At 38.2% G+C, this 25,191-nt stretch overlaps 1 protein-coding gene across 1 annotated transcript in view; it reads right to left on the reverse strand.

The window, feature by feature from the left end:
• Positions 1-641: 641 nt before the first annotated feature.
• OSTM1 (osteoclastogenesis associated transmembrane protein 1) overlaps positions 642-25,191 on the reverse strand; it is a 34,604-nt gene continuing 10,054 nt past the window's right edge. Inside the window, exons 3-6 of the mRNA XM_047734231.1 lie at positions 17,780-17,877; positions 9,247-9,414; positions 7,094-7,259; positions 642-2,683 (exon numbers count right to left, since the gene is read on the reverse strand). Coding sequence (XP_047590187.1) covers positions 2,628-2,683; positions 7,094-7,259; positions 9,247-9,414; positions 17,780-17,877 — 488 coding nt within the window. The 3' untranslated portion in view covers positions 642-2,627. The remainder of the gene's footprint in view (positions 2,684-7,093; positions 7,260-9,246; positions 9,415-17,779; positions 17,878-25,191) is intronic.

The following is a 25,191-nucleotide window of genomic DNA, read 5'->3' on the forward strand; positions in this document are numbered from 1 at the left end:
GTGTTACTGATTTAGAGTTACTTTAGGATAGCTGATGCTAGTTCAACCTCTCAAATCCAACAAAAAAACAAATAATCCACAAGCACATTTTTATTTACAACAAAATTATTAGACGGTACTTTTAAGATTTTATTTATTTATTTGACAGACAGAAATCACAAGTAGGCAGAGAAGCAGGCAGAGGGGGAAGCAGGCTCCCTGGTGAGCAGAGAGCCTGATGCAGGGCTCGATCCCAGGACCCTGGGATCATGACCTCAGCTGAAGGCAGAGGCTTTAACCCACTGAGCCACCCAGGCGCCCCTAGATGGTACTTTTAAAGTAGGCACTTAAACTCAATGCCTGAAAAACTGAAATGTGATGTTCAATTACATCTGAAGTTTTAAAAATGCATTTAAAAATCAAATGTGGCTTGGGACGCCTGGGTGGGTCCATCAGTTAAGCATCTGAATCTTGATTTTTTGGCTCAGATCACGATCACGGGGTTGTGAGATCATGCCTTGCATTGGGCTCCATGCTGAGTGTGGAGCCTGCTTAGGATTCTCTCCCTCCTCCCTTCTCTTCCCCTCCCAACCCCCTTGCTCTCTCTCTCTCAAAAAAAAACAAAACAAAAAAACATAAAAAAAAACAAGTATGGCACTGCAGTTTCCTTAAATTACTTCCTTTATTTCAAAGTGTCAAAAAGCTAAAGATAATCTTATGCACACACATAAGCAATGTGTCTCAGAATTTGAAACTATGCAAAGAATTTTTCAGTATCACCTAAAAATGAAGTATCTACACACTTTAGTGTAATGCTTAATACTTACTTTTGAAATCTATTGCTGATGCTACTTCTAAAGACCAATGACTCAACCAGAAAAATAGTAAAGGTTGTTTTTTCTTTTCTAAAGTGCTTATTAGCAACCATATCCAAAAGCAATGGTTTTTAGAAACACATAACATTGAAAGGTGATCAAAGAGTCACTACTTACAGATTCAAATATGCCAGTTTGTAACTCTGCATATGTAAACTGGTTTTATCTGCATTAATGAAAGATTGCTTTCAATGGCCCTCAACTCTATGCTTCAAATCAAGACAGTGCTATTAGTATCAGCAGCATGAACAGTGACAGTGGAATAAACCCCAGCACATTTTAAGTGGATCACAGCAGACTAGAAAACCTGTAACAGCTTCTGGATATGTTATATATCCAAAGATGAGCCTTATTGCTCACTCTGCATATACAGTAAACATGAAAAAAAATTCAAAACTTTCTTACCTCATTATAGAGCAGTTATAGTATACAAAGGGATTAAAATTCTTCTACTATTTAACCTAACTCTTACTTCTATATAGAGCAGACTTCATTCTCTCAACATTTAAAACAAAGCCTATTTCACCAAGCAAGCAAGCAGGAATTAACAAATGAAATACCTAGCACTAAAAACCTGAGGAAAAAAGTTATGCCCAATTCTGAAATGAAGCTTTTTTTAAAGAAAGTTTGATTTAAACATTCCAAAATAGAATTTGCTTTCCAACAGTGAAACATCTGACTTCATTTCCATCATGTCACATTTATCTGTTTAAATAACTTAGAAAAAAGATAAACATCTTATCCTAAATGCTTTCTGTATCAGACTCTCATCTTAACTCATGCCCTCAACATGAACCATGCAACAGTTTTATGGTGAGCGTCCCCTCAGGTCCTTCCCTATCTATTTTCTGAGCCTTAAGTTTTTTTTACCCCTCCTTTCTTTCCCCTCCAAAAATCTTCATATAACCCAAGAGAAACTTGATTTTTTTAAAAAAATCACAACTTAAATATATTGTGATAATGCTACGTTTGATTTATAGTAATAAATTATAAATTGCTAAATAGCTTCATGTAATTCACAATGCAAATCCCTAGTAGAAAAAGAATCCATCTTGCCCTGAATATAATACAGCAGTCCAGTGATTTCAAATTACTTATGAAATAAAGACAAAAATAAGGTGCAAAATACTATTTATAAAAGTTAAGTAAGAAACCAGTTACCATATATCTTTTTACAAAGATTAATGTGCCTTCCTGCTTCTAAAAATTGCTAGGGAGGTTTATAATTAGTGGTTTCAAAAGTAACTTTAAGGAAACTAGAGATTGAGTCACATATTATTTATAATATATATGATATTAAATATATATGTAACAATAATACTGCAATGGTGAATTTAATCTTTGGGCCGGCTACTTTTGGCAAGTATATTTCTTTTTCCAAAGTCTTTGCTATAACTGATTAACTTTTAAATGTTAGTTTTCAAAAACTCTGCTACTTAAGTACTACATTTATAAGGAGATACTAGAAGTCTCAAAGAGTAATAACACGCCTACAAAATAAAATGAAGATTGTTCTTGCACCTTATGTTATTATAACAAATACACTTTAAAATAGATGACATTGCTAGGCCTGGATATTAAAAATACCCAAACCCTTAAAAAGGGGATGGAAAAGGAAAGAAAAATGGAAAATTCTTATTTAAAAATAAATCTGAAGTTCTTGCATTTCTTAGGAACTTGACTTGTCAAAATCAGTTTATCTTCTTTCGGACCAAGCTGTATCTTCCACCATTCATCTATGGAACGTGATGTTAATTCTCCGTTTTGTAGATTTCAGTTTGAATTTTCTTGAATGTTTGCAAAGCTGGTACTGGACTTGAGACGTTTGGCTAGATAAATCAGAAGTATTATATTTTAAGCATAAATTATCCAAACATAATTATTATTTTTGTGTACACTATAGTATTCACTTATTAACTCTATGTTTGATTCAAAATAGATGATTTTCAATAGAAAATGGAATCAATTTTCTAAGAATCAAAGCCTAAGCCTATTTTCTTCTACCAACCTCAAAAAACATAACTTTGCTTGAAGCCATATATGCTTTTGTTAGAAGCAGTACCAAATAAAACAGACATAATTTATATCATCCTGAATATTATAATCTCAAATACATAATGCAGCTAAGAGTACTCTACTTAAAAAACTGGAAGTGCTGGGGCGCCTGGGTGGCTCAGTGGGTTAAAGCCTCTGCCTTCGGCTCAGGTCATGATCCCAGGGTCCTAGGATCGAGCCCCACATTGGGCTTTCTGCTCAGCGGGAAGCCTGTTTCCCCCTCTCTCTCTGCCTGCCTCTCTGCCTACTTGTGATCTCTGTCAAATAAATAAATAAAATCTTTAAAAAAAAAAAACTGGAAGTGCTATAAGGTACAATAATATAATGATATATTTAAAAGTCTAAGTTAGAAATTCAAATCTAGATTTCTCTTAAAATAATTCTATAATGTCAAAAAAACTGTCCAAGTAGAAAAAAATTTAAATGGCTTACGAAGAAAAGTGAGTTGTATTACACACACAGACACACAATTATATATGGCTGTTAATAAAATATATACAATCAATTTTGATTACGATGCCAATGGGACTGAGTCATTAGGGTTAGTAAAGAAAATCATGCTATTTCACTTGGTAATACTCATGCTGATAGTTAAACATCGATGTTTCTCATGTTCCAGAAATGAAAAACAACCGTGCTGGAGTAAAAGTATCTTACATTGCATAAGGAGGAATCTCTCCACTTTTAGAGGTTTTTCAACATGAGAGTAGAGCCTGTGAGTTAGAAGGTCTGCAATGGGACCCAGGCACCTACTTTTTTGTTCTGCTTTAAAGCTCTGCAGACAATTCTGATATGCGCTCAAGGGTGAAAACCAGTGTTTTAGTTTCTATCACAGCCTCTGCTGGTTTTCACTCTGAGCGCAAGATGACAACATAACGTTCGGGACCAGTGTATTGCTTCAGGCTAAACTAAAGGGCAACTGAACCTAAAAAACAGCCCAAGCTAGGAGTCTACTCTTAAGCCTTCTGTGGATTTGGAAGGCAAACTAAATTAAGAGGGCTTTATTTTTATTATTATTATGCTGTTTAAAACCACTAGAAGTCATCTAGCTTCCTATTAAGTACCAAATTTTTTAAACAAACCAGGTGACAATATCAATGAGTGCATAGATCTCCAACTTCCTTGTTTCCTTATTCTCTGATAAATCCCTACATCCTTCAAAATTCTACCCCAGGGGATACTAAAAACAAAACAAAACAAACAAACAAAAAACCAGTTCTACCCAAGAGATCGTCATCTAATGATGAGTTCCAACATCCCAAATGCAGAGTTAGTCTTATTCCAACCACACTGCATGCCTCCGCTACATTTGTTGTAGTAACTGGATTACAGCAGTGTGTTCTTTGAGGGTATATATTGTGCCTTGTTCCTTTTTTTAATCTCTAATTTCTACCATAGGACTTGACAAATGGGGGCATAAAAAATTGTGGCATAAAGAAAAGTAAGTAACAAAGTCCATCAGGTAACAGCATAAGAACTGTTTGCTTACACTAGCATTTTCTTAAATTCATAAATCAATTCATAAACAATGCTTCCAGGAAACATTAATAGGTGTTATGCAAAAGTTCTATTGTCAAGTTTGGGGAATCTAATCTTAGAGCCTTTAATTTATATTCAGGTACATTATAAAGATCATAAAAAGGAATTTCACAGGATTAGCATTTTAAGGAACACACTCTAGGAAATGCTATCATTAGATACAATGTTCTTTTATTCGATGAATTTTTTTTAAGATTTTATTTATTTATTTGACAGAGATCACAAGTAGGCAGAGAGGCAGGCAGAGAGAAAGGAGGAAGCAGGCTCCCTGCTGAGCAGAGAGCCCGACACGGGGCTCTATCCTAGGATGCTGGGATCATGACCTGAGCTGAAGGCAGAGGCTTTAACCCACTGAGCCACCCAGGCGGCCCTCGATGAATATTTTTGGGCACCTACTATAGGCCTGGTACTTTCTAGATGCTGGTGATACAGTGATGAACAAGATAAACAAAATCCTTATTCTGATGGAGCTTACAATTGAGTCAACTGTAAGACATAAACTAAGTAGAAAATAAATGAACAAACAAAAATAAGGTAGAAAATAAATGAGCAAGTTCATTTAAAAAGTGATTAAGTATCATTAAAGAAAGATTATAGATATAGGAGAATTAAAAGAAGGATGTATTCTTATGAGGATCGTAAAAGGTAACTTGAAGTAAGTAATCGCGGACCTAAGATCTGGATGTCAAGGAGTCAGTCAAGGGAAGTAGGGAGGGCCAGTACAAAAGCTTTGGGAAGCAGGCAGTGTGAATGAGTCCGGTGTTTGAGAGGAGCAGAAAGAAGGCCAAGCTACCTACACAGAGCATCATGAGCAAAGAGAGAAGTGGATACAGTGAGTTTAGAAAGTTAGATGGGAAACCAGGTCACACATAGCTTAGAAGTTAAATTTCAATTTTATTCTAGATGCAACAGAAACACATGAAGGGTTTTAAGTGAGAGAAAAGCATAGTATGACTTGTGTTTAAAAAATTACTCTAGCCACTATACGAAGAATGGATTGTAGTGGGTCAAAAAAATGGAAGCAGGGATACCAGTTAGGGGACTCCCGCATGGGTGGTTAAGAGATGGGATGACTTGGGGTAGGGTATTATCATGGAGGTACAGGAAAGATAATTTAAGAAACATTTTTGGAAGTAGGGCTATTGGTATTTGTTGATGGTAGTGAAAAGGTGGGAAAGAGAATATGGGAATAGGGAAATAAAAAAAGAAAATAATTAAGAAATTAAAGATAACAAGGTTTGTGGCTTGTACAAACAGATGGATGATAGTGCTTTAGAAAACAAACATACAAAAACCCTCATACCCTCATATTAAAGACTCTTCCCTCTATTAGCTAGCTTCTCAAGGAAACAAAACATTACAAATTCAGTTAAAACTGATCTGTAAGTAACCTTTTTTTAGTTAGATATATTAGAAGTGAGGTTAAATAAACTATGAAGAACTAAGAAAGGCTAGAAAGAAATTTATTGGGGGGAGGTGCCTGGGTGGCTCAGTCAGTTAAGGATCCCAACTCTTGATTCCAGCTAAGGCTATGATCTCACGATCTCCATGCTCAGTGCAGTCTGCTTGAGGTTCTCTCTCCCTCTGCCCCTCCCCCTGCTCGTGCCCTCTCTCTAAAACAGGTAAAGCTGGAAGGAAGGGAGGAAGAAAGGAAGGAAGGAAGAAAAGAAAGAGTAAGAGAGAAAGAGAAAGAAAGAAAGAAAAAAATATTTATAAGGGAAAGAATTTTTATTTCATAGGTTCCTAGACTAGAATAATTTTTAAGAGAAAAAAAGCCTAACTTTTTTCTACAAAAGGCATTCTCTATTTAAAAAGTTAAAATTACTGGGGCGCCTTGGTGGCTCAGTGGGTTAAAGCCTCTGCCTTTGGCTCAGGTCATGATCTCGGGGTCCTGGGATAGAGCCCCACATCAGGCTCTCTGTTCAGTGGGGAGCCTGCTTCCCTTCCTCTCTCTCTGCCTGCCTCTCTGCCTGCTTGTGATCTCTGTCTAATAAATAAATAAATAATCTTTAAAAAAATAAATAAATAAAAATTAAGATTAAAATTACTAAGGGATAAGCCCATATCTTCATCCTGGTAATAAATAAGAAACCATGACACTTAGAAGCCACTCTTCTTCAGCTAGATGGGATTTTCTAGTTAGTGCTTTTTCTGCTCTGCCCTATTTGATGGGGAGTATGTGTTGATCACATGCTGTATGTCAAGTAATGATCTTGCAACTAGGATTCTAATTTGTTCATAAATCATCTGTGTTTTCACCATAGTTTCTACGTGCCTTTTTAGATGGCTTTCTAGGTGGCTCTGCCATGGCTTCAATGCGCCTAACAGCTGTCTATCTCCCTACTATGGCCATTTCAAGTCTGCAAAACCTTTGTTGCTATTTTTCTGTTGCTGCCAGCTTTATTCCATGCTTTCTCAATTAAAACATCCGAAAGATCCTGTACTGTTGACTTTGATTATCTGTAATTATAAACTTCTTACATATCTCTTCTATTAGTAAGTGTGACTAAAATTTGAAGTAAAAAGCTTTTTTAGCTTAATACAGTTTGAGTTTGCAGAGCATATACATCATTTCTAAAACAGGCCTCAATGTTTAAAATACAAGTGTTAGCTAAATAAATAAACAGTTGTAAAAAGGAACTTACGTAGAATGAGTTTGCGTTTCTTTTGCTCCGAATGAAGAAAGCTACTGAGGTAAAAGACAACAGGTAGAAAGAGAATAAACACAGAAACAGCGATGACAGGCACTGTGTCACTGCAAGGGACTGAACAATTGAAAGTTCGACTCCAAAGTTTTCGGGTAATATTCATCTGGAACAGTAACAAATAAAATTATTTTATTTTACATTTAATTTGTCTTCAATTCATATAATTGTTTTATTAATAACATAACAGGCATCCAGAATTTAAATATATATCCCTAAAAAATCTACTGATAGTTGAAGACAATTTCTTCTGCCAGGGAAGTTCACAGTCATTATGTAAGTTTATATCCATATAGAAATTTCATATTCTAAATTCACAGCACCATCCAAAGAATGCCAACCTTCACAGATCGCAAACAGAGAATCCGTAACAATACGAATATGGTTAGACCATGCTTCATTCATTAAAAAAGACTGAAAAGGGTAATTATGTGAGGTGATGGGTGTGTTAATTAACTCGACTGTGTAAACCCTTTCACAATGTGCATATATCAAATTATCACACTGTACACATTAAATATATTACAATTTTATTTGTCAATTATACCTCAATAAAACTAGGGGGGAAGGCTTACAAAAAACAGAAAACAAAAAACTTTTTTCTTATGTTACATATAATCTCACTAAGCTTGCCACATTATTTTTAGACTGGAAGTAAAAATATCAACTAAATATAGCTGCTCTTCAAGAGATGATTTCTATGAAATGTTTAGCATATTACCCAAGATATTATGAAAGATTCATATGGCAAGCAATTTAAGTACATAATATCTAATGAGTCATGGAAACTGTATTAGATAATATGTTATTTAGCCGCATACAGTAAAAACCGACATTTAGGGTCAGCAATACCTCATTTTCACTGAGCCCATGGTTTCTGTCAAACATGCTAAGTGATATATGGAAACTCTCAAATTTAATGTTGAAAATAAATTTAATAATGTTCTTGCCTGAATTTTGTCTGAGATTCGATTTGCAATTGGTGCTTTGTATGTTTACTGCTAAGTTTTGCTTATTATGAGAAGGATGTTCTAAAACAGGGGGTCATGTTGATGTCCTGTGTAAACCAACTTATGTCAGAGAATCGATAATCATTTTTCTTTATTTTAAAAATTATGAACTAGGCTATTATTCTTAAAACATACATTTAGTGTTTATAGAGAGCCTTTTGGAAGCCAGGTACTAATCCAGACATTAGAGCAGTAAAAAAACCAAAAATCCCCATGATACACCCATTTTAAGTTTGATATTAAGTGCTTTTTACCATCTCGAATATTATTGATGGACTATAGTTCACTCTGAGCTGTTGTTATTCACATTCATCATTCTCAACCATTAAGTTTATCAATTTGGACCTTAAGCTCTCTTTGAGCCAGTAATTTCTCTTTCCTTGGATGCCTCAAAGCTCAGGCACCACAGTCCCATAAAAAGGCAGGAACGCCATCTAGTGGTGCCCCATGTGAAGGCAGCCTACACCATGGAGGAAAAGGCTCTTCTTGCCAAACAATACACATTACTAATGGGCCCACTACATGCTAGGCACTGGGCTAAATACTGAATAGCAAACAAAAAAGGACATGAGGTCCTTGTCCTCATGTGGCTAATTTTTTAGTGAGGGGTGACAGGCTATAAATAAGAAAACAAATTAAAATTTTCCGATGATAATGAAAAATAAAAGCAGTGGGATATAAATGGTTGCAGAAACACAATGATAGCAAACCAAAGACTTCTTTAATCAGCAACAAGCACACAAGAAACTGAAATGTAAACTTATAACACCAATGCCTCTGGCAAATGAAACATATCATCAAACTTGAAAGACCAAAAAAAAAAAAAAAAAAAACGAACAAACAAACAAAAACCCTTGAAAGACCAAATATACCAAATTCTCAACTCATTTATGAAGTACTTGATTAGTGTCCATTTTAGTTTGACAGATCAGGATATTCTAAAATTTTACTACTTATAACCAATAATTCCTAGTTGAAGACAGCATATACAGATTCCAACCTACCTCTAAAGGGGATAATGATACTAAAGGCACAATCAACAATACCGCAAAATACACATCATATCAGAAGTGAATTACTTACTGCATCTTCCACATCAATGCATAAATGTGTTCCAGATTCATCCTTATTCTCAAGTTCATTCATTTTCTGCATTTCGTTGTACAAACTACTCAGAGTTTTGTATGCTTCACGACAGTTTTTGCAAACTTCTGAATAATTCCTTAACTGCTGAAGACTGTGAATGCTCCCCTAAAACATCAAAGGCACATATACATAACATCTCTTTAACATAAGCTATTTGGCCTCCTAGAGTACAAGTACAGGAAAAATATAGCACATTGAAGTACAGAGCTGTGATGCTAGACAGATTAGTAAATCACTGTTGAGCCTCAGTTTTATCATCTATAATATATTGCTACCACTACCTGTATTATAGATCTCAAGGACTAGAGAGACCTGGTATGAAAGGCAAGCATATAGCAAAAACAGGGGCGCCTGGGTGGCACAGTCAGTTAAGCATCGGAATTTTGGCTTTGACTCAGGTCATGATCACAGGGTCCTGGGATCAAGCCTGCAGTGGGCTCCGTGCTCAGTGTGGGGTCTGCTTGAGATTTTCTCTCTCCCTCTTGCCCTCCCACTCATGTTGTCTTTCTTTCTCTCTAAAATAAATAAAATCAGGGGCGCCTGGGTGGCTCAGTGGGTTAAAATAAATAAAATCTAAAAGAAGGAAAGAAGGAAGGAAGGAAGAAAACCACTGTACTAGCCACTGGTAACAGAGAACAACAGCTCAGATGCCAAATTACTAATGCCTAAATACCAAAAATTTCCTAAATCATCTGGTCATTATCTAGCTTACTCTCACAGAATAAATAAAATATGTCCTTGCCTGAGCTGACTTAACACTGAAGTCTGCCTTACTGAAACAGAGGGGACTTTATTAATGGGGAAGGAAAAGGCACCAAAACTACATCCCCACTCCACTCTCTTATCCCAAGGCTTGTAATCCAGGCCTCTCTAGTCAACAAAAAGGGACTAATGCCAAAGAATTATATAACCTAACGTGAAGGTAGTGGATATAACATATAAGATATTATATTACTGAATCTCAACCTTTTCTACTTCCCGAACCGAAATTTGTCTTTTCAAGAACAAGTCTGCTTAACCAGTCAGTTCACATTCCTGCTTTCTCTTCCCCCTTATTCTTTACCTTAGAGCCTAAAGGAAAATGCTGGAATGAAAGAGAAGAAGAAAAATTAAAGGAATTAAACTGATGTAGCCCCCACAATGCTACCCTCACCATGTATCTGACAGAGAAACAGTCTCCTTAGTTTTGCCACAAGAAAAAGCATATGACCTATTTTTCACAGAACCCTGGTGCATTTAACTAAATGTGTTAGGTCAAACATAGAGCACAGAACCTTGAAGGGGGAATGTAATTTAGCCACTGATATGAAAATGTAAAACGCACATACCTTTTGAAGAATAATTTCACTTCTAGGAATCCACCAGACAGTGAAAGTCAGAGAAATACTCCAAGTTATATGGGAAAAAAAGACATGTTTGTAATCGTAAAATACTGAACCAGATAAAAATCTCCATCAACATGGGGACTGACTGAATAAACGATGGCAGAGCCTAACGAAAAAAGCTTTGCAGTGCTTGAAAGGAATGAGGAAGTAGCGTTCTGGGAAGAGGATGACAGAGCCCAGTGCCTTGTGTCCTAACTTCCTTACTGAAGAGATTCAAGAAAAGAAAGGTAAATCCAGGCACTTGAGTAACACCTAAAATAGAAAGAGGTGACATGCAATTCTCCTCACAGGAAGGTTATACTGTAAGACAAGCTACAATTCCTGCCCCAGAGGGACTCACCAGAACCAGTCCCTTGTGAACCTTGATCCTCTGCGCCCACCCACTGTCCTCTAGAGATTCAACAGGTGAGCACAGTAGCCCTAACCTGCCAGCAAATCCATCCACAAAAAACAGTCTTTCCACAGCCACCAAGACAGTACAGGTTTCCAGAGAAGCCATCTACAAACACTTAACTACCCCCAGATGGATCTGGTTTGGAATTTAAACCCACATCCCAGCCCAGTCACCGAGCTTGGAGCCACTGCCACAGCCCACATCACCAGTTTCATTGCTACCCGTGAAAGAGGACTTCGTGTGTGTAAACCTGGCGATTCGCAGACCTGTACCCCTGGGGATAAAAATATATTATATGTTTACAAAAAATAAAATTAAAAAAAAAAAAAAAAGAAAGAAAGAAAGAGGACTTCGTTACTTCCCTTTTGACTCAAACTTTTTAGTAGGGTTTTTCTTTCCCATTGGTCTCTTGACTCAAGTGGAGGACCCTGAGGGCAGAGCATCCCCTAAAGGGAGCCAGCAGTACCCCCTGAAGCTGCAAGAACTGCCCTAGCCTGTAAGACCGCACCCGGAATGATTCCATGACAATGATCCGTTCGACCTTCAAAGACCGCCTGCAGGTACCCGCCCACCTTTGCCCCACATTTTCCTTATATAAACCTGCAAGGAGTTTTGGCAGGCACTTTGGTGACAGTTTTTCAGAGGCTAGCTCAGCCCCCACCCCCCACCCCCGCCCCACTTCCCAGTGTAGGCCTCACGGAAATTCCTTTCTGGTTTCAACACCATCACCATTCATTTCTCTGCCTTTGGATTTAGTCAGCAGTGAGCGGCCAAACCTGGCGTGCTTGGGACCCCCGGAGCCAGGTGCTCTCACACTGCCTCGTCCCAGTGCACCACTGTCTCTTTAGCTGGTTCCCTTACACACGCAAACATACATACACACACACACACACACACACACACACACACACACACACACTACCTTTAATATCCCCAGAATTCAGTCTTTGGGGCTTCTTTATATCATACAGCTTCACTCACTCACATCTAGTCTCACAGCTTTAAATGTCATCTGTACCTGATCTGACGATTCTCAAATCTCTATCTCCAGCTCACGCATCTCCCCTGCACTCCAATTTCATTTATAACACTATTCGATATTTCAACTTAGATACTTAACAGCTATTTCATCTTAACTTGTTCAAGACAGAATCCCAATCCCTTACAACCAGTCTTTCCTGAGGCTCCATCATCCTCTCAGCTACTCAGAGCCAAAAGCCTAGGAGAACCCTGGTTCTTCTTCCTTTTCCATCAGCCTCCACCATTCTCAGGAAACCCAATCTACCAGCAAGTCCTCTTAGATACACTTCCAAAATATATCCTGAACTGATCTACATTTCTGCAACACTGCAGCCAGTACCCCAGTCCACACCATCTCTCTCCTGTGACAGCCTCTTAATTAGGTTTCTTCTTTCCATTCTTGCCTAGGTTCAACTGAGTTTCTCCACAGGGCAGCCAGACTGCTGTATTAACATGCAATTCATATCATGTCACATTCCTGATTTAAATGGCTTCCCATTGTGCTTAAAATTCAATCCATATTTCTTCCTTTGTTCTGCACAGTTCTACATGATTTGGCCTCTGCCTATCTCCCCATATCACATTCACATATGCCCACTGTGCTCCAGCCAAATGGGCCTTCTTCCTATTCCTGGCACATACCAAGCTTATTCTCTTCCCCAAGGCCTTTATCCTTGCTTCTAAGGAAAACATTGTTCCTGTGGCTGACTCTATCTTAAACTTTAGATCATCTCAAAATTCACCTGCTTGGAGAGGTACTCCCTGCCCACCTAATGTAGTACACTACACTCCTTTTCTGAGACTCATTACTCTTAATTACCTCATTTCTTTGTTATTAATCTTACCCCTACTAGGACATAGTTTATAAAAACAGAAATCTTACCTGTCTTGGTTACTGCTCTATCCTCAGTGCCCAAAACACTGCCTCCTGACACATAATCAGTGCCCAATAAATATTTGTTGAAGTGAGTGCATAGAGCCTGCTTGAGGTAACTTTTGAAAGCCAAGCTACAGAAACCAAACTCTACATGGAGAGAGAGAGAGAGAGATTTCTTCCAGCCCTCCCAATCTGGTACAACCATCCTATTACATTACCACATAAGCACATAAGAAAGTAAGATGAGCCTAACAATGGATAGAAAAAGAAAACAAAATAAAATAAATTTTTAAAAAACAAGCAAATAAAATTATTCAAAGGGAAAATAGGTTACTATGCAGGAGAGCCAATGCCTCAATGAAAAAGAATTCATTCAACAAATAGGAGGGAACTTTTATTTATTTTTTTAAAGATTTTATTTATTTATTTATTTGACACAGAGAAAAAGAGAGAGAGCACAAGCAAGGGGAACAGCAGGCAGAGGAAGGAGGAGAGGCAGGCTCCCTGCTCAGCAGGGAGCCCCACTTGGGACTTGATCCCAGGACCCTGGGATCATGACCTGAGACGAAGGCAGCCACTTAACTGACCGAAGCCACCCAGGCGCCTCAGGAGAAAAACTTTTAAAAATTAATTACAACCCAATGTATGAAATAAATGTCCCTGAGCCCATATTGATATAAATAAATAAATGTGGACGAAGTGGCAAATCCTCCTTACAGAAAGATTGCTAAATAATTTAGGTAAATGCTCCCCCCTCCAAGACTTAAAGCTTAATTTCTCCACCCCCATTCCTATTACTTCATAACTTGGTTCCAAAGAATAGAATACGGAAAGAGGAAGAAAAAGGTAACTTTCCATTGAAGAGACCCGCAAGCACTACCCTGTCCAGGTGATGAGGATAACACCGTCAGGGGTAAACCAGGTCATTTTTGTGTATCTCTGACAGGATGTGGTGAGAAGGACACTTCACTTCTGCAGTGCTCTTCCCCAAAACCCACAGTCCCAATGTAACCAGGGGAAAAACATTAGACAAACTCAAATTGAGGGACATTCTATAAAATATTTGACCAGTATTCCTCAAAATTATCAGTCACGAGAAACAGGAAAGACTGAAAAATTGTCACAGATCCCAGGAGGCTTAAGTGGTAATAATGGGAAATAGATATTTGGTCTTTGTCCTGGTTCCTGGCACACAGCTCCTAAAAACCTTTGGAGTATGCAGATAAAAAGAGTGCCTCTCGCCTGGGTGGCTCAGTGGGTTAAGCCTCTGCCTTCGGCTCAGGTCATGATCTCAGGGTCCTGGGATCGAGCCCCGAATCGGGCTCTCCGCTCAGTGGGGAGCCTGCTTCCCCTTCTCTCTCTACTTGTGATCTCTCTCTGTCAACTACATAAATAAAATCTTTAAAAAAAAAAAAAAAAGGGCGCCTGGGTGGCTCAGTGGGTTAAGCCGCTGCCTTCGGCTCAGGTCATGATCTTAGGGTCCTGGGATCGAGTCCCGCATCGGGCTCTCTGCTCAGCAGGGAGCCTGCTTCCCTTCCTCTCTCTCTGCCTGCCTCTCTACCTACTTGTGATCTCTGTCTGTCAAATAAATAAATAAAATCTTTAAAAAAAAAAAAAAGAGAGTGCCTCTGTATGCTAATCAGATGGCTGGTGGCTGGGAGTCCCCTTCAGCTTCGGGATGCAGGCTGTTCACCAGAAAGCATGAATGGAGGTTGGAACTTTCAGCCCTACCTCTGACCTCTAAGGAGGGATGAGGAGCTGGAGACAGAGTTAATCACCAGTTAACCAATCATGCTTACGTAATGAAACCTTCAGGGGTGCCTGGGCAGCTTAGTTGGTTAAGCATCCAGCTTCTGGTCTTGGCTCAGGTCCTGATCTCAGCTCAGGTCCTGATCTCAGGGCACTGGGATCAAGCCCCATATCAGGCTCTGCCCTCAGTGCGGAGTCTCCTTGAGATTCTCTCTCCCTCTCCCTCTGCCCCTCCTGCTTGTGCTCTCTAAAATAAATAAATCTTTAAAAAAATTTTTAAAAACATTTTTAATAATTATTAAGTCACAAAGATATCTCAATAAATTCCAAAATATAGATAGGCTACATTTACTGGTCACAATTTCAATAAAACTTGAGATGTACTAATGCAAATAAAAGAAATCATGTCACTCCTATTAAAAAACAATCTTCCAAAGAATTCTTAAGTCAAAGAACAAATCAAAATTAAAATTAGAAATTTAGAAATAAATGCAATGTAATCCCTTTATATCAGAATCTATTTTCAGAAAGGCCAAAGTTATAAACTTTACAACCTGAAAATTATTTTATTGTTGAGCAAGAAAAGCTGGAACAAAATTAACCAGTCAACTCAAAGAACTAGAAAAAAGACAAAATTAGGGGTGCCTGGGTGGTTCAGTGGGTTAAAGCCTCTGCCTATGGCTCAGGTCATGATCCCAGGGTCCTGGGATCGAGCCCTGCATCGGGCTCTCTGCTCAGCAGAGAGCCTGCTTCCCCCTCTCTCTCTGCCTGCCTCTCTGTCTACTTGTGATCTCTGCCTGTCAAATAAATAAATAAAATCTTAAAAAAAAAAAAAAGACAAAATTAACCGAAAGATTCTAGGAGGAATAAATGCAAAAGAATAAACACATTAAGAGGAAAAAATAAACCACTCAGGACATAATAAATAAAACCAAACACAAGTTTTTGGAAAGATCAATAAAAACAAACGTACCCTTAAACCTAAAGAAAACTCAAGGGAAGAAAGAACTCACAAAAAAATAGCATTTGGAATAAGAAAGGGAATGTAGCTATATATACGATAGAAATTTTAAGGAGTGACCAGTTACTTGTTATCCTGAAATGGATCCTTAAACAGAAAAAGGACATTAGTGGGAAAAGTAGTAAAATCAGAATAAAGTCTGGCATTTAGTTAACAGCTCTGTTCCAATGTTCATTTCTTAGTTTTGACAAATAGACCATGGTACCACAGGCTGACATCTGGGGAAACTGGGTCAGCAATATACAGGAATTCTCTGCGTTACCCATGCAACTTTTCTGTAAATCTAAAATTATTTCAAAATAAAACATTTTAAAAGAAAGTAACCAGTGAAAATCTGTGGCGGGGGAAGAAAAGATGTCATTCACAATGGCACCAAAAGCAATAGAATACCTTGGAATAAGCATTGGAAATGTATAAAACCTATACGAAACTAAATAAATCAGTAAGACTGTGTTAGAGGACATTTAAAAAATAGAGAAAAATGGTGGTTGCTGGGAGCTAGAGGAGGAGGACATGCGGAATCACTGCTTAATGGATACAGAGCCTGAGTTTGAAAAACTTCTGGAGATGGATGCTGGTGATAGTTGCACAATGACATGAATATACTTAATGCCACTGAACTGTAAGTCTTATATTCTATTTTACAGCAATAAAAAGAGAATATACCATATTCCTAAACAGGAAAGCTCAGCTCATAAACATGTCAATTATTTCCAAATGATGGATCTAAGTGTAATGTAATTGTAATAAAATCTTAAAATGATTGATTTTTTTTTAACTTGGTTCTACGATTCATTTCATCAGGAAAAAAGGCTTGGAGCTATGCCTCACATCGTACGCCAAAATATATTTCAGATAGAGAAAAGATGTTTAAATGCAGAAAAACCATTAAATTACTAAAAGAAATCAAAAGAGAGGGTGCCTCTTGGGACCTGCTTATCTAACAGTTCTTCTTATTCTCCGGGAAATTCGTAATCCCGTGTCATCACATTGATTAAAGATGAAATCATATATATCTTATACTAAACATTTTTACATCTATTTGCAGGGATTACTTGCTTGTTAAGCAAATTCCAAATCTAGGATTTTATCAGAGTTCCAATCTCACCCCTCAAAACCACCAGGAAAGTTCCAAGACCATTCAAGGGTCAGAGGTAGAGAAAACAAAAACCAGAAAGAGGTTTCTTTCTTTTTTTTTTTTTAAGATTCTATTTTTTTTTTAATATTTTATTTATTTATTTGACAGAAAGAGATCACAAGTAGGCAGAGAGGCAGGCAGAGAGAGAGGTGGAGGCAGGCTCCCTGCGGAGAAGAGAGCCCGATGCGGGGCTCGATCCCAGGACCCTGGGATCATGACCTGAGCTGAAGGCAGCAGCTTAACCCACTGAGCCACCCAGGCACCCCAAGATTCTATTTTTTTAAGTAATCTCTACAACCAACATGGGGCTTGAATTCACATTCCCGAGATCAAGAGTCACATGCTCTACCGACCTAGCCAGGCACCCCAACGGTAGGTTTCTTAAAGGCTACCTTTTATATTATAATTCAGCTACCTTACTAAGCAGTGCCTTTTAAAACAGGTAAAATACAATCAAGCAAATACTAAGGCAAAGAATTAGTTGCCTGTAGACAGAATCATATACTGCATTACATAATACCTTATTGCATAAACAGAGCCAAGGTAAATTACTGTCAGAACAACATTGTGTTTTTAATTAAACAATCATATGCCTAAGTTACTGTGTTCATACTCAGTATCTCATCGGATCCTCGCTGCGAAATACTTGAAGGTAGGCAGGATAGATTTTACTGTTCCCACCTTACAAATAAGAAAACTAAAGTTTTGATGATTTTCCTAAAGGCCAGTAATATTAAGAACTTAGCAAAAATCCAGGTCCACTTACTCTTCTACATTGTGTGGACAGGTAAATATCAACAGTTAATGCTAAAAAGAAATTGTTGAATTATTCATTAAGCATTTGTACAAGGCAGCGTTTTAATTTCAAGTATCATACAAAAAATACCTGGAGGTTATGCTCAAAGCAGGTCAAGGTTTGATTAAATAGACTGAGGAAGTATTGTGTGCTATTTGATAATTCTTCACTTTTGTTCGTTAAACAATCTGTCAAAAAAACAGAAACGTATGTTAATGTATCTCCAGCAAAAATTATAAAATGTCATTTATCTCTCAAGCAATCATCTTCTGTTTCAAACTATAGTTAATTCTTTATTCAAACAAGCATTGTGTGTTGCACATAAGAGAATTTTTCAGGGTGCCTGGGTGGCTCAGTTGCTTAAGCAACTGCCTTCGGCTCAGGTCATGATCCCGGAATCCCAGGATCCGGTCCCATATCGGGCTTCCACCTCCATGGGGAGTGTGCTTCTCCCTCTGACCTTCTCCTCTCTCATGCTCTCTCTCAAATAAATAAATAAATCATTTTTTTTAAGAAAAGGGAGAATTTTTCAAATACATGAAGCTTAATTACCCCTTTTAGTTTCTAAAAGGTTTTTTTTTAATATCATAACCATTTTCACAAAAACCTTAAAATAATCGCATACTCTCTTTATGAAAACAATACACCAAATAAAATTTAAATTGATTTTTCATATGGGGTAGTCTTTTTTTTTTTTTAAGATTTTATTTTTATTTATTTGACAGAGAGGGAGATCACAAGTAGGCAGAGAGAGGGGGGAAGCAGGCTCCCCGCTGAGCAGAGAGCCTGATGCAGGGCTCGATCCCAGGACCCTGAGATCACAACCTAAGCCGAAGGCAGTGGCCCAACCCACTGAGCCACCCACATGCCCCTCATATGCTGTAGTCTTAATCATGAACATCAGCTATCAAATGCTGACTTAATAATGGTACTCTTAGTGCTGTTTGGGCATCAGACTATTTATCCTACACTAATTTAACCTAAATTCATATGCTTTTTGATCCTTTTTTGTGTCAAATTTAGTAGTTGTGTGTGTCCCTTCCATTTTCACTTCTGTTGCATCTAACCTTTTTTAATTTGCTCTTTTAAATCTATTGAGTTGTGAGACCAGAGAAACAAACTGGTAAGAATCTGGCCTAAAATACTGATAAAGGGGCTTTAAGTAAAGTCTGGAAATAAAACAATTATTTTACATGTTTTTTTAGAATCTGAAATAAATGCTATTCCTCTGCAACTTGATATTCTTGCTTAACATTAGCTCAAGTTCAGTCCTCTTGCTTTCTATTTATCTAGGATGTAGGTGCAAGTGCCTGGCTTCATATCCTGAAACTTGGGGTCAGCCATTTCAGTCTCACTCTTCTGGAGTCCTTGCCCTCCTTACATTCCACATACTCAGAAACATCTCTAATGCTGGACAACCTCCGGGTACTTTCTCTACTCCCAATTCTGTTTGCAGCACACTATTAGAGAAAATTCTAAGGTTATAATTAAGGGACTCAATTCCAATGCTAATCTCAGGGCCACAAAACAATCCTTGTAGATACCCTACCAATTATTCCACAAGGAAGTTCCAAATATTTTCTATGCCTTAGTACCTACTCCACTCTACTCTTTTTTTTTTTTTAAGAGTTTATTTGACAGACAGAGATCACAAGTAGGCAGCGAGGCAGGCAGAGAGAGAGGAAGGGAAGCAGGCTCTCTGCTGAGCAGAGAGCCCGATGAGGGGCTTGATCCCAGGACCCTGGAGTCATGACCTGGGCCGAAGGCAGATGCTTTAACCCACTGAGCCACCCAGGCGCCCCTACTCCACTCTACTCTTGTCCTCAATTTCAACTGATGGCTGTGTATTATACCCACTCAGGGCTGTCTAATATGATCTCTCCCAACTGGGAGTGGAGAGGCAGGATAGGAAGCTCTTACAATTATCTGGGAGAAAGGTGGCAGTGCAAACAGAAAGAATTCAATGGGTAAGAGACAGACAGAGTAGGTAGTGAAAGGTACTAGAATATGGCCCCCTCAAAATATGCATATAGACTATCTGAGAGAGAGAGAGCAAGTGTGGGGATGGGGGGAGGGGACAGAGGTAGAGGAGAGAGTCTCAAGAAGACTCCACGCTGGGCTCAGGACCAGTCTCACGACCCTGACATCATGACCTGGAACAAAATCAAGAGTTGGCTGCTTAAGCGAATGAGCCACCCAGGTGCCCCTGGCGTATCAACCACTGGGAACCAACAGAAGCAGGAAAAAAGCTCTAAATCAGGGAACACCATTATGTTTCCTAAGGTAAATTTACTTTTTTTGAAAGATTTTATTTATTTATTTGACAGAGAGGGATCACAAGTAGGCAGAGAGGCAGGCAGGTGGGGGGGGGGAAGCAGGCTTCCTGCTGAGCAGAGAGCCCGATGCAGGGCTTGATCCCAGAACCCCGAGATCATGACCGGAGCAGAAGGCAAAGAGGCTTACCTCACTGAGCCACCCAGACGCCTCCAAATTTTACATTTATAAAGGAAATTTCCATTTGTAAAGATGTCTCCTCTCACGGTGAAAGGAAGTGGACTCTAACAGCTCTAACCAACAGAAAGGCTCTAACTTAAACCTGCATAACCGACCCGACTAAACAACCCTGGTTTATCCTACTTTTCCTGGGTCACCTTCCCATAACTTGCCTCCTCCACCCAGAAGTCCCAAACCCCTTTTCTTTTGATTGGCCTAAGATGATGGGTAAACCCATCATCCCTTTGGATTACTCCCGTCTGTCACTCCCATCACTGGGACATGTTAATAAACTTGTTTGTTTCTCTCAATCTGTTTTTGGCCAGTCTAATTTAGAGTTCCAGCCAGAGAACCTAAAACGGGTAGAGAAAAGAGGTTTTCTTTTTCCCTCCCCTACAGGAGACACTAGGCTATGACACACTGTGACATATGCATATGTTCTCATAATATTAAGAGGCAGGCATGATCATTATCCCCATTCTCTAAATAAGGAACAGAGGCTTAGAGCATTAAGGAAGTTGCCTATGGTCACAAAGCTGTTAAGTAAAAAACCTGGAATTCCTATTCTGTCTGATTCCTGAGCCTGCATTTCCAAACACTGTGAAATTAATAAAATATTCACATTTATATATTTTTTTTTAAGATTTTATTTTTAAGCAATCCCTACAACCAAAGTGGGGCTCAAACTCACCACCCCGAGATCAAGAGTTGCAGGCTCTTCCAGCTGAGCCAGCCAGGCGCCCCTCACATCTATATTCTAAACCATTAAAGTTCAATCCTGGGAATCAATAACTATATGCCACTTCTCCTTCCTCCACTACCTATAGATATCTTACCCGACACAGGGATTCAAACAGTCACTACCAACTGATCAGTATTGGCAACTGACATGAGCCTTAAACTTGGTGAGCAGGAGGGCAGCAACCAGCACATTAAAACTCCTTTGTGCAAATTAGAAAAAGACATCCTCTCTGGGCAGAGTAATCACAAAAAGGCACTCTGCCTCCAGAAGCTGAGCTGGAATTCATCCCTATTCACCCCCTTATGCCCCAGCGCAGGGCTCGGTGTGCGCCAGGTATGCATGGGGACCCCTGATGAACCTATTCCTAGAGTCTTTCCCTCCCTGAACTCTTAGATTCTGCATTCTGCACATCTTTATCTTCTCAGGAATGTGAGTCCCATTCAGAGCAATAAAGTAATACACTGAAGATCATACATCAAGTTAGCAAGGCACTGAAATACCAAACATACTTTCAGTTAAATAGTCTCTTCCTTACACCACCTTTTCTTTACTATTGGAAAATGTTACTCCATCTGTCAGCTTTCGAAGAGTTCACACACTAAATTCTTTTTAAAAAAAAGATAACATAAACCCCTCTTAATCCTGGTTTAATGTCACTACAAAGTAGCCTTGAATCCTTTCACGCAAGGAGCAGTACATAATATATAAAAACAAACACAACTACAAATATGCAGAATATTAGTATATTGGCTGAAAAGATTAAATAGGTTTTCTGGTTTTGTAGCTGACATTTTGTAGGGAGTAGTGGGAATACAATTTCATCCATAGCAATTGAACATCCATGTTAATGAGCCATGTCATGGCAACTGACACACAGTATGTGGACAGAGGAGTGGGTCCCTGTACTCTTACAACCAGCCAGTATAAAAAACATGAATGTGAGAGAGCAGTGGCAATTTCTTCTCTACACGGTATGTAATTGAAATAATTTCTTTATAAAAAAGTAATTTATAGGATAATTATGGAAAATAAAAACAAATGAAAAAAATCATTTATAAAGGAAGCTTCCTCTGAACAAAAGAACTTAATCTCTTCTCCTTTACTGACAACCATTCCTTTTTATTTAAATTAATTTGAAAATTAATCCAAAAGCTAATATAGACTGGTCATCTTGTTAAGTACCATATTAATGCAGTACCATCAAAATTTTTTCAATGATCATTACGAGTGGTATTATAAAGCACAAAGGAGGTCATTTATACAATAGGATTTTAAATGTCTTCATTATTAAAGAGCCCTAACTTTCTGATTTAAAATAAAGTAACTCCAGTAAAATTCCTCTTTTACGCTTTTGTAGGAATTGGGAGCATAATGTTATAAGCAGTGAGAAGCTATATATTTTAGAAATTAGTAAGTTAAGGAATATTAGTAATAATAAAGCTTCCTATAAGCACTAAGTGAAGTGGTTATTATGAATTTTCCACATCTCAGATAATCAATGCAGCCTCATCAAGGACAGATTAGCATAGCTTCTTTCTCAGTGAGGGCTCGAGCATCAGCTCAAGAGGCATTCTTAAAGGTGTGGAGGATTCAAGTTAAGATACATAGACCTAAATTATCATGACGGAAATTATTAGCATCTTCAGATAAAGTATTTGGCATCCATTAGGAGTTTGTATAAAGATCTCTGCTGTTTTGTAAAACTAGTTTTATAGAAAACAACAGAGACAATCACCAATTTTTGAAAAATAGGGCAAGCTTCAGAAAATATAGTATAAACTCTGAGAACTTTGTACCTGAAGAACATAATTAGATTTAATGAGTATGAAAACAGAGACTTCTTAAATTAGAAGATACAAATAAGTGAGTCTAATGCTTAGTAAATTACCATGTAGATAAAATGAGAAAGAGGGGTTCTGCTTAACTGAACTTTCGGTTAACCATGTAGTTTTATTATTCACTTTTTTTTTTTAAAGATTTCATGTATTTATTTGAGAGAATGTGAGAGAGAGAGAGAGAGAGAGAACGAGCAGGAGGAGGGGCAGAGGGAGAAGCAGACTCCCTGCTGATGGGGGAGCCCGATTGGGGCTCAATCCCGAGACTTTGGGATCATGACCTGAGCTGGCTTAACCGACTGAGCCACTTATTATTGACTTTTAAAGAAGACAGACACAGTAAGTGCTAAAAGTATGCCCCTTTCCTTAAAGATTATTTTGAGCTATTTTCACTTGAAAAACAGTAAACGCAGAAAGCTTTCTGTGAATTGCCCTTATCTACCTAAAAACAGATCTTCCAAAAGAAACTCAATTATCATAAATCCCTTTCCTGGAAATTCCATCAACTAGGTAAGACTGACTCTTATCACAGGAAAGGAGACCAATGGAATAGAACTGAGAGTCCAGGAATAAACCCCAGCTGAATTCATAGAAAGAGAAGGATGATGATTGCCATGGGGCTCAAGAAAATGGGGAAATGTTGGTCAAAGGATACAAACCTCCAGTTTAAAGATCAGTCAGTCCCAGGAATCTAATGTACAGCATGGTGATTATAGTTAGTAATACTGTCTTATATACTTCTATATTTGAATATTGCTAAGAGAGTAAATCTTAAACTTTCTCACCACAAAAAAGAAATGGTAATTATGTGACACATTACACCTCACACCATGATGGTAATCATTTTGCAATATAGATCAAATCAATACACTGTATACCTTTTTAAACTCATATTATATGTCCATTATATTTCAATATAGTTCAAAAAAGAAAAAACAGAGAACCAAAACACTTTACCATAAAACAATCCATGGTCTCATCAAAGCTGGTGAGCCTGCTAATTATTCAACTGTCAAATGCACAGGATAACAAAGAAGTACGTCAACAAGAAGACTATCCCTATGTCAACAATACACTTTTGATAACAGCTTTAAAATTCTGTACAGGAGAAATATTAATATATTTTCTTTACTACTTAGCAGTCTCCACAAGAACTAGTTTCTGTGTTATTTGTAACGTGAATTGTAAGAGCTGAGCTATTAACATTTTTTTAAGTCTCCATCAATTTCCAGAAGCTTCTTTCCTACCAAGACTAATATCATTCAAAGACACAGGAATTCTAAAGATAAAAGAGATAGGAGTTGTACATGGATCACAATCTCCTTTCTATTGGGTTTCTAGCCTTCATTTCATCAACTAATAACAGCAGAGACAAGATGTCAACCCACAGCTAGATCAAGTAGAAAGGAAAGGTGGTTTATGGCAGTGTATTAATTTTAATAATAATCTTTTAAACAGTATTTTAGCTTTTATATTTTTACATTTTTAATAATCCTTTTTAAGCTTTTATTTATTTATTTATTTTTAAAAGGGGGGGCAGACGGGAACAGAGAGGGACAAGTAGACTCCACACTGAGACTGGTTTCAATCTTACAACCCTGAGATCATGACCCGAGCTAAAACCAAGAGTCGGGACCTCAACCAAATGAACCACCCAGGTGTCCTTTTAATAATCTTTTAAATTTTTTTGTATTTTTATATTTTAAGTAATATTCTTTTTAAAAAATAGTCTCAGGGTGCCTGGGTGGCTCAGTGGGTTAAAGCCTCTGCCTTCAGCTTGGGTCATGATCCCAGGGTCCTGGGATTGAGCCCTGCTTCAGGCTCTCTGCTCAGTGGGGAGCCTGCTTCCCTTCCTCTCTCTCTGCCTGCTTCTCTGCCTACTTGTGATCTCTGTCTGTCAAATAAATAAAATCTTTTGGGGCGCCTGGGTGGCTCAGTGGGTTAAAGCCTCTGCCTTCGGCTCAGGTCATGGTCTCAGGGTCCTGGGATCGAGCCCCACATCGGGCTCTCTGCTCAGCGGGGAGCCTGCGTCCCCCTCTCTCTCTGCCTGCCTCTCTGCCTGCTTGTGATCTCTGTCTGTCAAATAAATAAATGAAATGTTTAAAAAAAAAAGTGCTTTCTTTAAATGAATAAATAAATAAATAAATAAAATCTTTTTAAAAAATAGTCTCTTAAATTCACTTAAAAATATTTTTACCAGTATAATTATAGTTCTGCATTTGCTAGCAGAGAAGATGAAAAAAATAGTCATTGTATATCAAAAGATACATTCTTACAAAATGGATACCATATTGGTTTAACTCTCCATTAAAAACAATTTTTTAGGGGCACCTAGGTGGCTCAGTGGGTTAAAGCCTCTGCCTTCGGCTCAGGTCATGATCTTAGGGTTCTGGGATGGAGCCCCACATCAGGCTCTCTGCTCAGTGGGGAGC

Source organism: Lutra lutra, chromosome 6 (assembly GCF_902655055.1).
Source record: "Lutra lutra chromosome 6, mLutLut1.2, whole genome shotgun sequence".
NCBI classification, from domain to species: Eukaryota; Metazoa; Chordata; class Mammalia; order Carnivora; family Mustelidae; genus Lutra; species Lutra lutra.